We start from the raw sequence: 15,265 nt of genomic DNA on the forward strand, positions 1-15,265 counted from the left end.
AACTTTTATCTCTTCCATCAATCAACACATAATCTTCTTTGGACATAACTACTGACAAACAAATAGTTAAAGTATGGTTGAGATTTATGACTCAAAATATAAATCTATGGAATCAATTGTTTGTTGAACATTCCTATTTTCCTTTGGGAAGAGGTTTTCACTCTAAAGAACAATTTTATTGGTTGAAACATCATACAAACAATGGGGAAAATATTGAATTTAATTATGCTAAAAAGACTTGGATGATAATTCCATCCCCAACAGATCATACTTCAGTTACAGGTTTTCTTTTGAAGAAGTACAAACAAAAATTTATGAAAAACATTATGATGTTATTATTCATTAGAAGAGTTCTACTATATCTTGGAAATTAGCTAGATGTGATGGTTACATAGTGCTGGTTGACAAAGAATATCATCAAATGTTGAATTTAGATAAAGTGGATAAAGAAAGTGAAAAAAGAAATATATGGTCTCATATATTAGAGTATATATTATTTTGTAAAATTTTATGTTTTGGTGACTTCATTTATGTATGTTTTTTTTTCTATATTGAATCAATGCAAAAAGAATTACATAAATATATGCAACATAAGATAACCAAAAAATGAAAATAGAATATAACTAACAATCCCCAAAAACAACACCATTACATAACGCAAAAACCCCATACAAGAAATAACCTAAGTCTCAAAACATGATTCATGATTTATGTATATTGTTAAAAACAAATAAATTAAACATTAAATAACAATAAAATTTAAATAATATTTAGATTTCAATGAAAGATTACTCTCATACTTTACATATATCTAAATATAAGTATACTAGTTTCTAATTGATCATGTAATTTTTTTTTTCGCGCGCTCTGGCGATCTCTCGGCCCTTGCTTTTCACACTGTTTTTCCAAGGTTGAGTTTTCCTTCGAAAATGCGCTTTGAATTTTCGGGCAGCAGTTGTTTTTTTTAATTTTTACCTTTATATTTGAGTAGCAAGCAAGAAAAACTTTTCAATTCAGGTATGTCATCTTGGACAGTTTGCCAACACAGGCCGCGTACACTGAATACAAAAACATTGTGAAGGCTTTTGTTGTGTATTAGCAGCCATGAGTACATTGAAAAGGAAGGAATCGATGGTGTGGAGAGAGGGAGATCAGTTGCTCGTCACTCCTCTCGGGGCTGGCAGTGAAGTGGGTCGTTCCTGTGTTTACATGACCTACAAGGACAAGACTGTTCTGGTAACCTCATATCTTTTACCTTTCGCGCCCCTACACCCCTCATTTTTCTCTCATTTCATTCATCTTTGCTGTTTATTGTCGTTTCCCGACATACATGCCGTGTCTGCTCTTTTGATGTTCTGCAATAATTGCCTAAATTTGCTTTTTGTGACACAGTGTTTTACAAAATATAGTGGGTCTCAAGTGGATTTCCCTATCAAGGGAAATTGACTTGCATGAACATGCGGCGTTATTGATCTTGAGCACAAGAGCCTGAAAGTAGTGGGTCTTAACGCATTTGGGGGAAATATGTTGTGTCCTTTTGAAAGAAGAGTGTTGTAATGCGTTTGCACTGTCAGTAGGATTTAACTTCTTTTTTCAGAAAGGAATCTTTTTATTCGAAGAAGAATTGTTAATCGGATTTAATACTTAAGAACTATCGTTGGGATGAGGTTTTGTCCCTTGATTTTTCTTAATGAACTGATGGTACTTTTGCATGTATTGTGGTCGTGGAGTTCGACTGCGGAATCCATCCTGCTTATTCTGGTATGGCGGCTCTACCGTACTTTGATGAGATCGATCCTTCAACAATTGATGTGCTCCTTGTTACCCAGTATGCATTTAGACCCAAATCCATCTCCGTTTGCTTGTTTTTAGTGTTTCTGGACATTTTTTGTTTTTGTTGTGTGCCCAAACGCAAGAGTGTTTACAACTTTCTTGGTTGATCAAGGCTCTTCTATTTTTCTGTATTTTTATTTCTGCTATACAATATGTTTTGCAAATAGTGTAGGAGACTGGCCTTTGTTCATTTTATTTTCACAACGTTAATATCGAACTACATTTAGCAGCGACTTTTTTTGGCACACAAGATTCTGATGCACTACTGTGATTCTTAAGTCCTATATTCCTGAATAAGGCGGAAATTACAGGTATCATTCTCACCTTCGGAAAATTTGTATGCAAGTGAAATTGCTTCCTTGACATTTAAGTAAATTTCTTCACTTAAAGCATTAACACTTCATCATTTGGCTTTCTTGAGACTTAACACCTAGCTGATAATTTGGGAATGTCTTGCATGGGACAGGTAGCAAAACTTGGTTTGTCTTCACTTGACTTATGATATTTACTAGCACTTGCACCCATAGGAGGTTCAAGGGATATGCTGATAGGAAATTAAATGTAAAATTTAAATATCTTTTAATATTACATAATTTTTTTTTAATATATAAATGTGGCACTAAGAAGACCACACTCGAAATACAAAAAATGTCTATATGAACAATATACAAAATTTACAAAATGGGGTTGAAAAAACCATTACTTGTAACCTCTAAACACACCTACAAGATTAGTATCCTGGACCGGCCTCCTCGATCATCTGTAGCTCCTCTACTCGATCTCCCTATGTGGCCATCAACAATGCCATGGGTTGGACGTGCTTTGCTAACCATGAACCAGTAACCTCCTTTAGCAGCTCCATCGCTTGCATCGTCTAGTGCCTCTTGGCCTCCTTGTTCGCCCTTGTTTGCCAAACGATAAAGGGGATCCACAACCCTTTGTAATTTAGAGTCAGTTTTAGCCATGGACTCCCACGTGATGACAACCAATACTCGAGATTGACATATCTAAAAACTGTTGCATCGTTAGTCTCCATCAAGCCTTGACTAGCTTCTACATTAGCCCTTTGACGAAAATTTTGCCCTTCTCGGCTTCCAATATTCATACCATGAACATGGAAGAAAAATAGCTGTTCACCCTAAATTTGTGGGCCACAAGCGCTAGAAAACACCCCCCAAGACAAATTTTATTGCCTCTAGAACTTCCTGCTCATGTGTTGAAGACCATATGGAGTTTGTTGCTCGTCATCGAGCCCTTGGATGCCATTTGCCTATCTCTAGCATTAAGGCATATAGTAGTCTCCTTTGCAAACGATGTCATTGCTTGGCTTCGTGGGCAAGATATACCACCACTTCACATTGTCCCTATAATGTCCCCTTCTCAGTGATGTGCATTCAGTGGTCCATTGGCCTATTCCGGAGACCCGTAGGCTATTTGGAAAGGAGAATTAGGGTTTCCTATTTTCTAGGAGGATTCTTTGGTGTTTTCAGGGGGTATATGTGGGAGTTTGACAGTTTGGATTCTGGATTCCTTCTGGGTTTTCAGAGAGCTTTGGGATGGTTCGACATGCATCTGCATTGGGTGACTTTTTCCCTGACTTACTATTTTTTGTAAGTGCGACGGTTGCTCAGAATGTGGTTAAAATCACTTTGGAAACACTTACTATTTTTAGCAGTATGCTATTTTTAGTAAGTACTATTTTTAGCAGGATGTCAGCTAGCCTGTTCAGATGGCTATTTCCGGCAGGTCAGTTTGAGTAGTTGGTGTTCCAACATTTTTTGGTGCTATTCTTGGTATGGATTCGGTAGTTCAGCTCAGATGACTATTTTTGGCAGTTCAGTTCAGAGCCCCAACTCAGTTCAGTTTTGGTGATTTCCAACACTTCAGTCTTTGACTCAATTTGGCAATAATCAATATTTGAGGAGAAGGTATTTTTAATATATTAATAGCTTAGGCATGAGGTATTAATATTTGATTATTTTATGGATGGACGACTTAGGAATTTTATGGATGGACGATTTAGGAAGGGAGAAAATATTAATTTTATCCTAAGTCTATTTGGGCAAAATTTGCATATGACTTCAAGGGGGTTGTCATGGTGATAATAAGTAAATTATAACTCAAGGCAAATGGGGCGATTTTCTAAGTATATTGCCTTAGTAATATTTTTTATTTGGAAGTCATAGTTGGGCGCCCACTTTACACTTTATTTTATGACACTTATATTTATTAAAAAGGGCGATTTTGGGTGAATGTCAATTGGGGGAACTTGTGCAAGGAAATGAAATGAAATGCAATGCTAAATGTGGATGAAATGGAATGGCATTTGGTTTGGGCATATTTGGAGTGCATTTGAATTTGGTTAGCAAAAAGTTATAAATAAGTGACTTGGGCTCTCATTTTGGTATCCAGAGAAAATATATTGTTATGCTATCGGAATGACTCCAGACTTCTTCGAGGGTGAATACCTCCTAGATCTTTCCTTCCGGTTTCGAGTGTGAGACATCACTCTTAGCTGTGGTTCGAAGTTGTGAGCTATTTGGTGATTTTTGGGTGTGTTGGTGAAGAGTTGTGTGCTGCTGGTTTTTTTGATGTTGCTGGTGTGTGTTGGCTGGAAGTGTATTTTGCTTGTAGCTATCTGTGTGTTGAGTGCATCATTGTGGGTGAGGGCTTGTTGGAAGCGTATCGGAGAGACAATAATTCTCCTACATTGGTGTGGCATTTGGAGAACTCTCCAATTTACAGTTGCAAATCGAACTATTCAGCCAAAACGCCATTTCTAGAATTGCCTTGGGTTGTGTGCATTGCAGTTGTTGCTCTCTAGTCGCAGTTTTAAGGTATTGATTTGTTTGTTTATGTCATACGCTTCATTTGCTTTTGTTTTGGCATGATTCCATTCAGTTTTGAGAGAGTTACAAGCATTTTAGTGGGTTTTGGGATGGCTGGTTCTACGTTTTCATTGTATCTGATTTCAGACAACAAGCAGTGTTTATGGTGAGAGTGTGTTAGTGAATTCTTGAGATATGTACTTCATTCTATCTTCTTTCACATCTCTATCTTTGTAAGAATTGCTTCAGTAGTACTGACCAATTCATTCTATGTTGCATTTTCCGCTGAACAAGTGGAAGAGGATGGCTTAGTTGCCTATATGTTTTGTAATTCAGTTTTGTCCTCCCACTGAGCAAGTGGTTGAGTGATATTGTCCTCCTGCTGAGATATGCGGTTGAGTGATAGTTTTATGTAAAAGTCCTCCCGCTGCATAAGCGGTAGAGTGATTTGGTTCTGTTATGCTCTTGTTACCTTGGCTGGTTTACTGCCAAGTTCTTGTTCTTCATCTCGCTGAAAAGTGGAAGGGGCTGGCTTGCCGCCCAGTATTGTATTTGCATTGTAATTTCCAGCGGATTAGTGAGCTAACGAACCCCTTATCACCGTATGCTCTCACCTTCCCACATTGGGCTCTTGGTGATCAAAAAGTGGAAGGGTTACTCTTCAGTAGCATTGGGATTATATTTCCTAACTTTAACGGGTGCATTGTACTATTTGTTTTGCTTGAAAACCAAAACATAAGTGGGAATATTACAGTCCCGTCCTTTGTAATAACTTCGCACAAGTGCCACCTTGCGGTCATTAATGGATTGATCCTTCAATCGTCCTATTAGCCTCCTCCTTTTGACCTAGAAACTCCCAACTCAACTTTGGCATGATTTGCTATCGTTTTAACAATAGATTTGGTCAATCTATCAACCGCTTGGTTTCCTAAATGGTAAACACGAGAAACTTTAAATTCATCCAAGCTGAATAACCCCTCCCAAATGTAGAAGTTGATGATCCAACCTCACAAGCCAAGAATTATCTTCAAGCACACTACTTGTCATAAAGAAAGATCAAGCAAGGATAATTTATCCAACACAACTTGAAAATTCTGTATTGATTGCACAAAAGATTGCGATTACAATGAATGAACAAATCCTTATGAAGGGATGAATGAAACCCTAGATACAAATTCCTAAAGCAAGAGTAAATTAGCTAGTGCCAAATGTCACAATCATAATGAATGAGACAATTTAAGCTATCATTAGCCTAATTAAATAAAAGCAAAAATCACCTAAGTTTATCTTAAGTGAATAAAGTAATTAAAGGACCTAATTAATTAAATAATTATATGATGTCCTAATTACTTCAACACCCCCCCTTAAGATTAACATAGGGATAAACTAAAGAGCTAATTGTTGTGACCTAATCACACATCACCCCATCCCAGATACGGACCCCCTAGCTTTTTAGGCCCTTCCGGTTTTTTGGCTTTGTTTTTGGGGTCTTTTGCGGCAATCTCTTCAATCTCTCTGCATTGCGGATGTTAGGGGGTCGGTTAGAGGTGATCTGCTTCTTTGTCGAGCGAATTCTATGAGGTCTAGGGCCTGTTTTGTCCCTTTTTAGGGTTTCTGCCTTCTGTCCTAGATTTTAGGGGGTTTCTGTTAGGGTTTTGAGAAAACTGAACATACAACTAGAATCGGGACCCTTCAAGGAACCTCCCAATAAAATTTGAGCCCAAACGGAGCAACTTTCTATTTTTAGAAAATCCCTATTTTTTAGGGATTTTTTCGAGTCCCGGAATGTCGTCATTTTGCCAAAAATCAAACTTACAATTTTTAGTAATTTCTATTTATAGTAAGTTTCTATTTATAGTAACTCATTCCTGCACCCTGTTTAGGGATCTAACGTTGACACCTCGAAGGTTTCTATTTTTGGAAAGTCAGTACTGGCAGGGTTTGTCAGACAAGGCGACGAGGATCAGACGTTCGCTGATATTTCTAATTCCGGTAAGTCAGATAGCAGTCAGAGAAAGCCAGAAAATGATCAAGTGCTGGAAGCCTATGCCTAAAATGGAAAGCTCAGAAATTCACCAAGGTTCAGGAAATCATTCCAAAATTGCAAAAGGGTCAAATTATCCTAAGTCTGGAAAGGACAAATGACAAAATCCATGAATCCTTGGCCAGAGGAAAATTGCGCCCAAGGATGCAGTTGGGCGCCAAAATGAGGAAGGCAAGGACAGGTGGAAAATTCCATGAATCCTTGGCCAGAGGAAAATTGCGCCCAAGTATGCAGTTGGGCGCCAAAATGGGCCAGGCAAGGACAGGTGGAAAAATCCACGAATCCACGGCATAAGCAAAATTCCGCCCAAGGATGCAGTTGGGCGTCAAAATGGGTTAGGCAAGGACAGGTGGAAAAATCCATGAATCCATGGCATAGTGAAAATTGCGCCCAAGTATGCAGTTGGGCGCCAAAATGGGTCAGGCAAGGACAAGTGGAAAAATCCATGAATCCATGGCATAGTGAAAATTGCGCCCAAGTATGCAGTTGGGCGCCAAAATGGGTCAGGCAAGGACAGATGGAAAATTCCATGAATCCATGGCATAGTGAAAATTGCGCCCAAGTATGCAGTTGGGCACCAAAATGGGTCAGGCAAGGATAGGTGGAAAATTCCATGAATCCTTGGCAAAGTGAAAATTCCGCCCAAGCTAAAAGTTGAAATTTTGCCTAAGGCATGGAATCCAAGGAGTCAAGGAGAACTAAAAAACCAAAATTCTCCTTGGGCAAATTTTTGAATTTGCTATTTTTAGACACTGAATCTTGACGGAGTGTGGAAAATTTTATAGATTCGGAATCGGGATGAAATTCTCCATCAAATGAACCTGACTCCTAAATTTTGGGAGGATCCCTAAAAAATAGGGATGTTGAAAAGAGACATGGAAATTCCTTCAAAGGCAGGAGGCGACAAGATTAAAGTAGAATCAAGCAAATCTTGAGAGAATCCTTCAAATTCCCTCCAAATTTGGAAAGAGTGAAAATCAATGAGTTGGTGGAAGGAATTTTCCAAGTATGGCGCATGACTTGGAGCATTTAAGGAAAATTCTAAATTTGAACTCATTCGCATGGGAAGTTGCCTTTGCATGGCATAGTGATTAGGGAAAGTATGACGTGTTATGAATGCAATTACTAATTAAATGCCTCCTGATTTAGCAAGACATTTTGAAGAATTCTATATAAGTTTGGAAAGGCATTTCATTTCTCACGTGCGAGATTCAGGAAAGAAGAAGTGGAGAAGTGAAAAGTGGTCATACTTAGTCTCTGTTTTCATCATTTTCAAGGTGCTTCTAGGATGGCGGAATCAAACAAGGCAACTACTATCTCCAGGCAGGCATTGATCAAGGCAGAAATGAAAAGTTTTCTTCCTCATTCTCGATTGAATTCAAGATGGGATGAAATCAGTGATACTAACCTAGGCACATTCAACTTGGTTGCATTCAAGATCTGAATGTTCGGAACAGCAGGGCACAATCCGTCCCCGACAGTTGTCAGAATTGTGAGAAGTGGAATAGTTGCGGTAGTTGGTTTTCCTCCCGCTATTCAATGCCTAGATCTGGTCTTGGAATGTGCAACACATTATAATCTGGAGCGAAAAACAATCTCAACGCCAAATGGCAAGTTACTGGCAACATTGACTCCGGAGTCAATTGGTGAAGCTTTCGGAATCCCTTCACATTATTCCATGACGTACAGGACCAGCAGCGGAGCTCAGGCAGTATATGAAGCAGGCCTTGCCAGGTGCGCTGATTTGATCAATAAGTAGTGGTTGCTGAAGCCTAGAGTGCATGCTTCCAAGATGCCCAAAACTCTCACAATCTTCGAGTTCAAGTAGGAGTATGCAGACTTGATAAAAATGTTAAGCAGAGTAATGGGATGCCCACATTCGGTGAACTTTGAGGCCTGGATGTTCTTCTACATAGGCGAGATCATGAATTCAAATACGCTAATCGACTGGGCTAGATTGATCAGTCACTACTTGCATGAACAATTGAAGAACCTAAAAGAGAAAAGGTCCCAGTCCTTTTTCATGAGCTCCTACCTGTTCTATATGCTTGCATGAAGGGGAGGATTCGATGGGTTGCTAGCAAGAGGAATCATGGGTTGCAGACCGGCTCAGTTAAAAGTACATGAGTGTTATCCCCAGTTGCATCTCCACAATGTTAGTTCTTACAAGTTGGCGAATGACACCATCACCATGTACTTGACACGGCTTATGCAGAATAAGTTGCATGTGAGGTTGTCGCCACAAGTAAGTGCCTTGGTCCAGAAGTATGGAGCTGCGTTCTTGCAATTTCCTAAATTCACCTACATCAGGACGCAAGGATTCTCCTTCCAGTCATACAAATTGCCCAAATATCCGTCAGACAAGCTTGTATTGCTCGAGCTCATGAGGCAATTAACTGCCTATGATCAGCTGCAGAAGAAGAAGAAACAATCAATTGAATTTCCAGTTGTCTTGGGTGACTTCATGGAGATATGCCCAGGTTTGGAAGCCGCTGAAAGTGCAGCAGGGGAATTGGCATTCTATCACCTGCCATTTTATACATCCAGGACCCAATATGATCCTTACAGCCAAATTAGGAAGGTTGCCGACATCAAATTCATACACAATTTTCACTTGGAGGATTACTGGGCAAGTGCCGAGGATGACCTTGAGGTCCGAACGAGAATGCATTCCAGATTGCCCCTCGACACCATTAGAATAAGTGAAATTTATCAAGTGCCAGATCAGGTGAAGGAAGATGTAGATTTGACACAACTTGAATTCGAGAAAGTAAAGGATCAACCTATTCAGTTGCCAGATTGGTCAAAGCCCAAGATGGAGGATTTGAATATCTTAGCTAGACCAGTGTTGAAATTCACTAAGCACTGGATTTACAGGCAGGTAAGAAAGTTGGTGGAAGAAAATGTCCATCTAATGGGAAGTCTGGATTCCCACAATGAGGCGACTGAAAGCTCTTCACAAGTTTAGGCAGGGAGGGAAGCCTGGATGGATAAAGGGAAAAATGCCCCAAAGAGACCAAGGACAACAAAGAAGAAGGATATCCAACAGGAAATCCCACAGGAGGTTCAACAAGGAGCCTAGCAAGAAGAACCTCCACGAAAGAGAGCAAGAACAGAAAGGGAGCATTCACCAGTTAGTTCCTCGAGCATGCGGGAAGTGGAGATGTTTCCACAATCCACAGGGGCAATTCCAGGTAGTGTTCCAGCACCCGATATACTCAGCATCAATGCTTCACAAGGCCACTGTCGATCGAGAAGTTAGAGGCAAGAAAGTCCCCTGCACCAGGAAGAAGCTCGCCAGGATAGCTTCATGGAGACTATCCTTGGTGAAATGGAGGAAGAATCTCAGGAACAGGAGCATGTAGAAGATCATAGCCATTCCATCCCCGCTCTAGACTGGTTGATAGGCAGGCTGGGGAATGAAGTAGAAGGAGGATCCAATCCTGCTCAGGAGTTAGAAGAATTATTGAAGAGGATGGATTGGCCAACGGAAATAAAGGCTCCCTGAAAGTTTTCCAAGGTGGTAAGGGAAGAATCTGGATCCCAGACCTTGCACATTGCTGAACCCGTAGTGGATAAAGATAGGAGTGAGATTAGGCAGGAGGATTACGTCATCAGACAAATTGATCTTGGCCATGCTTCCATAGGTCAAGTAGTGGGAGACTTTGAAGAATCTTCCTTAGCCATAAAGGAGAAGTTGCTAAAATCAAAGACAAAATGTAAGCGGCTGAGGGAAGAAAATAGAGTCTTATGCGAATACGTCAAGAGTTTCAAAAGATCCCTCAGGGAGGCAGGACCTTCATTCACTCCTCCTCCCCCCCTTCCCAAGGAAGTGGTTGATGATGCAGAACTTATTAGAGCAATGGCATAAAATTCCTGGGAATGGGTAGAGGATGTTTATGCTGAGGCAGGCAAAATTCATTGAAGATCTAGCTCACCTTCATTCGAAGTTCGTGGCCCTCCTAAACAGATTAGAGACAGTAGAAGGACTATGGGAGGATGTAGATGTTTCCCAAGACTAAACCATTTCGCGACTCAGGGCTTTGACGAAGACTCCAAGGCAAACTCTGGTGGACGGGAAAGTGATCCAAGAAAATGAAGCTTATGACTTTCCCCGATGGTTCTACGCCATCTGTTCAGGAAAGAACACCTTTGACAAATTCAGCATTGACTCCGTCACCTTGAAGGAGTCTATCAGAGGGATACAGGAAGAAATCCTTAGTGCAATGGAAGCTTTGTTTGCTAGGAAACTCAGTGATGGAGGAATAACGGTGAACTCCCTGAAATCCTAGTTGCACGATTTCTTTTTCGTAGGTTCGTTCCCTAAGGAACATTTTGCAAATATTTCTTCATTCTCCGGTATAATGAAGAAGACGCAGGAAGTCATGATAGAGTGGGAAAGCTTCTTTTCCAGGAGCGAGGAATAAATTGCCTTGATGGAGTTTAACATTGAAAATGTGCCAAGTGTCTCCATCGGAGAACTGGAAGCTGTCGTCGGCAGATTCATTGCATACGCCATAAATGAATGAGATAAATGGTCATCCATTTTTGGATGAAAGTCTTTTGGTTGAATAGTAGTGGCGTACTTATTGTTGAAGGAAGGTTGACTCGACGTGGGTCCAGTCAATGCATGTCATCATCAGATAAGGAATCTTCTTGCATGTCGCCTTCTCATTATGGTTTTATGACAGATTCTTCGTGCATGTCACCTTCACTAGGAGAATGATGGGCATTTATGATGGTGTAGGTTATATTCTGAGCATAATCAACATCATGGGGCACATTTAATGTGCTAGTGGGCGCTATTTTAGGCTCTTTAAATTAATTGTACATGGGCATAATGGGTTATTAATTGCTGATTCCCACCTTGTTGCACCTTGAGTGGGGAATCTTTAGGGCAAACCCTAATTAGGGTTTTGCATGTAATCATGGCTTGAGGCCTATATAAGGGGGTGACCCCCTCATTTAAAAAGGGAGAGACTATTGTCAGAGATTGTTGCTAAGAGTTTTTTTGAAGCAAACACTTAATACATTGTTCCATTGTTGGTGTGTTCTTGTGTTGTTTTGGAGCTCGCATGGTCTCATTCTCTTCATAGATTAGATTTGCTTTCATGTTGTTAGACGAACTGGATTTGATAGGACCGCTTGTTGCAAAATTTGTGCTCATACTTTTGGTGTGCAGTTGATTGTTGCAGACTGTGCAAAGTTAGCCTGAGCCTCCGTTATATGTGTATGTTTAACTTCGATTATCAGAAGAGATTGTTCGATTTGATGGTTTCTCTTGATGATTTGAAAATCTTTAACACACCCTCTGAAGATTGCACCACCTTCGTGTAGTTGTGCATTGCTGGCAAAGCGAAGCGTGGTTGGATTTTGCGCAAGTTATCCCGTCTCCTTGTTCATAGGATTAGATTACTTTTAGTCTAGTTTTTCTCTTCCCTACTCTTATTTACTTTCCGCATAATTCAAAATCCAAAAGATCCAAAACTAGAGCTTCCATTGCAAATCATCCGTATAAAAATCCTTGAGCTTGCATAAGTTTTCTTCAACACACGCAAGGCCCCCTTGGGTTATCAGCAAACCCATCAAACAACTGAGTCACGTCCACGCACTGAAGGAACCTTGGAATTAGCCGTTTGAACTTTAAGCAATCCTAGCATACGGACTAATCTTGATCAAGAGAGGATAAGGTGACCGTTGGTGACTTTATTCTGTGTTAGACGCAGTCATAAAAAACACGTCAACACTAATGAATGCAAAATGCAAGCATAAACGGGTCCTGGCAATGAAGGCCTGATTAGGTACCCATCTACAAACCAATGCAACTCTCACAAATGCAGAAAAGGGGAAAAACCCAATGGGAGAAAGCTCCTCTCCAAAAGAGACAAAAATAAATGAAAAAGAGTACATGTGACTAAGCATGGAGGACTCCAAATGTCCACTCAAGTATTGAATCGGTCACAAAGTGCAATCAATATCCCCCCCATAGGAGAGAAAAGAAGAGATGATGTATCCTCTCCATAAGAGAGAAGCTCCAATGTAGAAAATGAAGGCTCAAATACAAATGCTGATGAAGATCCAATAGTGGCAAACCCTGTATCTCCTCTTAGGAAGAAACAAGTCCAATGGTTAAGGTAGAAGGAACTCCATGAAAGGAGATGGAAGGAATAATTTCATGATGGGTGTCATGGAAGATTGCTCAACTCTCCACATGTTTGAATCATGATGTGCCACATCAACTGAAGCAAATTAAAACAATTGTGAATATACCTGGTGCACAACCTCTGAAGGCACTAAAGAAGATTCGATGATAGGAATGTTGAAGTTTCCATCAAAGAGGAAGTGAAGATCCTCAAATATGTCTTGTAGTGTCTACAATGTGTGTCTCAAAAAATAACCTTCCAATATCTGGCAAGAGGTCATCCAAGAAAACTGAAACTAGAAGGGAATATCAACCCGCTAAACTGAATCATTGGGGGCCATGCATGAACCAATGCCAAGGTCATCAGAAACGACAAAAGATGTAGATTGAGATGGTGTCTCAATGTGAGGAGTGAGAATTTAGAGATAAGTCTCTGATCCATTAGGACACGAAAGACTTGTGATATATTCAAACATCTTTAAAGTACTGTGATCATAGGGTATACAATCTACATGTGCAAGGGGAATAAGACAATCTATAGTAGGATCCTTTGAAAATGGAGAGATATGAGGGTCTCCATGTAATGTCCCAAATTACAAATACCAAAATTCTGCCCTAATTCTTAATTAAAATAAGGTAGGGTTAGAGATACCTTTCACTTTGATTGAGATCCTACAAATAAGTTAGGAATCACTAATAATCATAATTCATAAAATAGATCTATTAAATTAGAAAGCAGCAATTATATATACATTAAAGAATAGATCTAATCACAAGATTGCTTAAATCATATTTGAGAAGGTTCAACCATTGGGAAGAGAAGTAGGATGACTTGGTAGTGTGCCCCAAAGACCCTCTATGCTGGGTCCAAGGGCAGACCTTGTCCCCCTTGGCCTCATGTAGCCCATGCTATTCATATGAGGTGGCATACCCGGTGAGATGTCCTATCACCATTCCCCTTGATCTTGCCACTTCTATCCTACGTTACCCTGAGTTCCTGGGACGGGGACGACAGGGGACGGTGGGATGCGTTTCCGGGACATTAAAATTTTTTGCCAAATTTGGGGACGACGGGGGACGGTTATATAAAATATAGGGAAAATTTGAAATATATAGGAAAATTCTAAATGTTCATATGAAAACATTGATAAAGCATGCATATATACATTATATTCATATGAAAACATGGATATAGCATGTGTATGATACTATGAAAACATTTTAGAATGTAAATTCTGAACATACAACATTGTCAATACTCAATATGCAATTATGCATTCATAAATCAGAATTTCTATTCATTCACATTGTCAATATGCATATCATAATAGATATTAAAGAAATAACATACAAAATGTCAAAATGCTCAAAGCCTACACTGCTGCCATATAGTTTCATTGTCAATTACGATAAGAAAATCAAAATAGCACTAAGTAAAACTAAATACAAAAAAACAAAGTATAATGCTGCCCCTAAATTGCATCTCCTAACATTGCATCAAAATCAAAGTCTTCTGAGTCTCTCCCACTGTCATGGTCTATGTCTACCTCATGCAATGGAATCCCAACCAATCCTTGTGGTGTCTCCTCCTCATCAACCTGGGCCACATCTTCGGGATCAACATCCCATCGCAAAGCTGGAGTCTGTCGATACTCTGGAGTCTGACGATCCTGAAGTCGAAGAGCACTATGCATAGCCACTAGCTTCTCCGCTCGTCTAGAGGTAAGTCTATTCCTCTTGATAGAATGGATAAAGCCATATGTGGACCAATTCCTCTCTGCAACAGAGGAACTAGCAACTTGTGAAAGTAGGCGAGTGGCAAGTAATTTCAATTGTGGTGTATCCCTCCCGTGCCATGTCCACCATCCAATAGGGTCTTTTTGGGCTAATATGGCTATGTCCAACATCGCCTTTGGTTTACTCAATGTAGGACCACGAAGATTTGTGAAGTCAAGGAATTGTGCACAAAATATGGAAGCCTGCTCCTCTGTATATATCTTATCAATTGCCCGTGTGAACCCATCTAAAACCTCATCATCATCACATGGAAGCACCCTTCCATCCCTTGGTGCATACCATTTGGGATTCAATGCATAGGCTGCCATATGAAGCGGGGTGTTCATTATGTTCCACCTTCGTGTCACAATGGGCCTAATATGCTGCTCATAGAACTCCAAAGTAGGATCCTTATCCAAAATTGTTTGCTTAATCTTCCCAAGCATATTGCCAAATGTCTCATATATCTCTCCAAGACTAGGAGAGTCTATCAGCATACTTGATGACATCTAGAATAGGAGAGATGATAGAGCAAAGATATCTGCAAGTGCAAAGTTCAAAATATTAAAACCAGAATATGAAAATCAACAATCTAATTTTTATTTTTTAAAACAATCAGCAATTTAATAATAAAATCAGTGA

General features: G+C 39.8%; 1 protein-coding gene across 1 annotated transcript in view; it reads left to right on the top strand.

The window, feature by feature from the left end:
• Positions 1-870: 870 nt before the first annotated feature.
• LOC131053129 (cleavage and polyadenylation specificity factor subunit 3-I) overlaps positions 871-15,265 on the top strand; it is a 62,899-nt gene continuing 48,504 nt past the window's right edge. Inside the window, 2 exon segments of the mRNA XM_057987746.2 lie at positions 871-1,236; positions 1,731-1,828. Of these exon segments, the coding sequence (XP_057843729.2) occupies positions 1,105-1,236; positions 1,731-1,828 (230 nt within the window). The 5' untranslated portion in view covers positions 871-1,104.

The sequence above is a fragment of the Cryptomeria japonica genome, chromosome 2 (genome assembly GCF_030272615.1).
Source record: "Cryptomeria japonica chromosome 2, Sugi_1.0, whole genome shotgun sequence".
Lineage (NCBI taxonomy): Eukaryota > Viridiplantae > Streptophyta > Pinopsida > Cupressales > Cupressaceae > Cryptomeria > Cryptomeria japonica.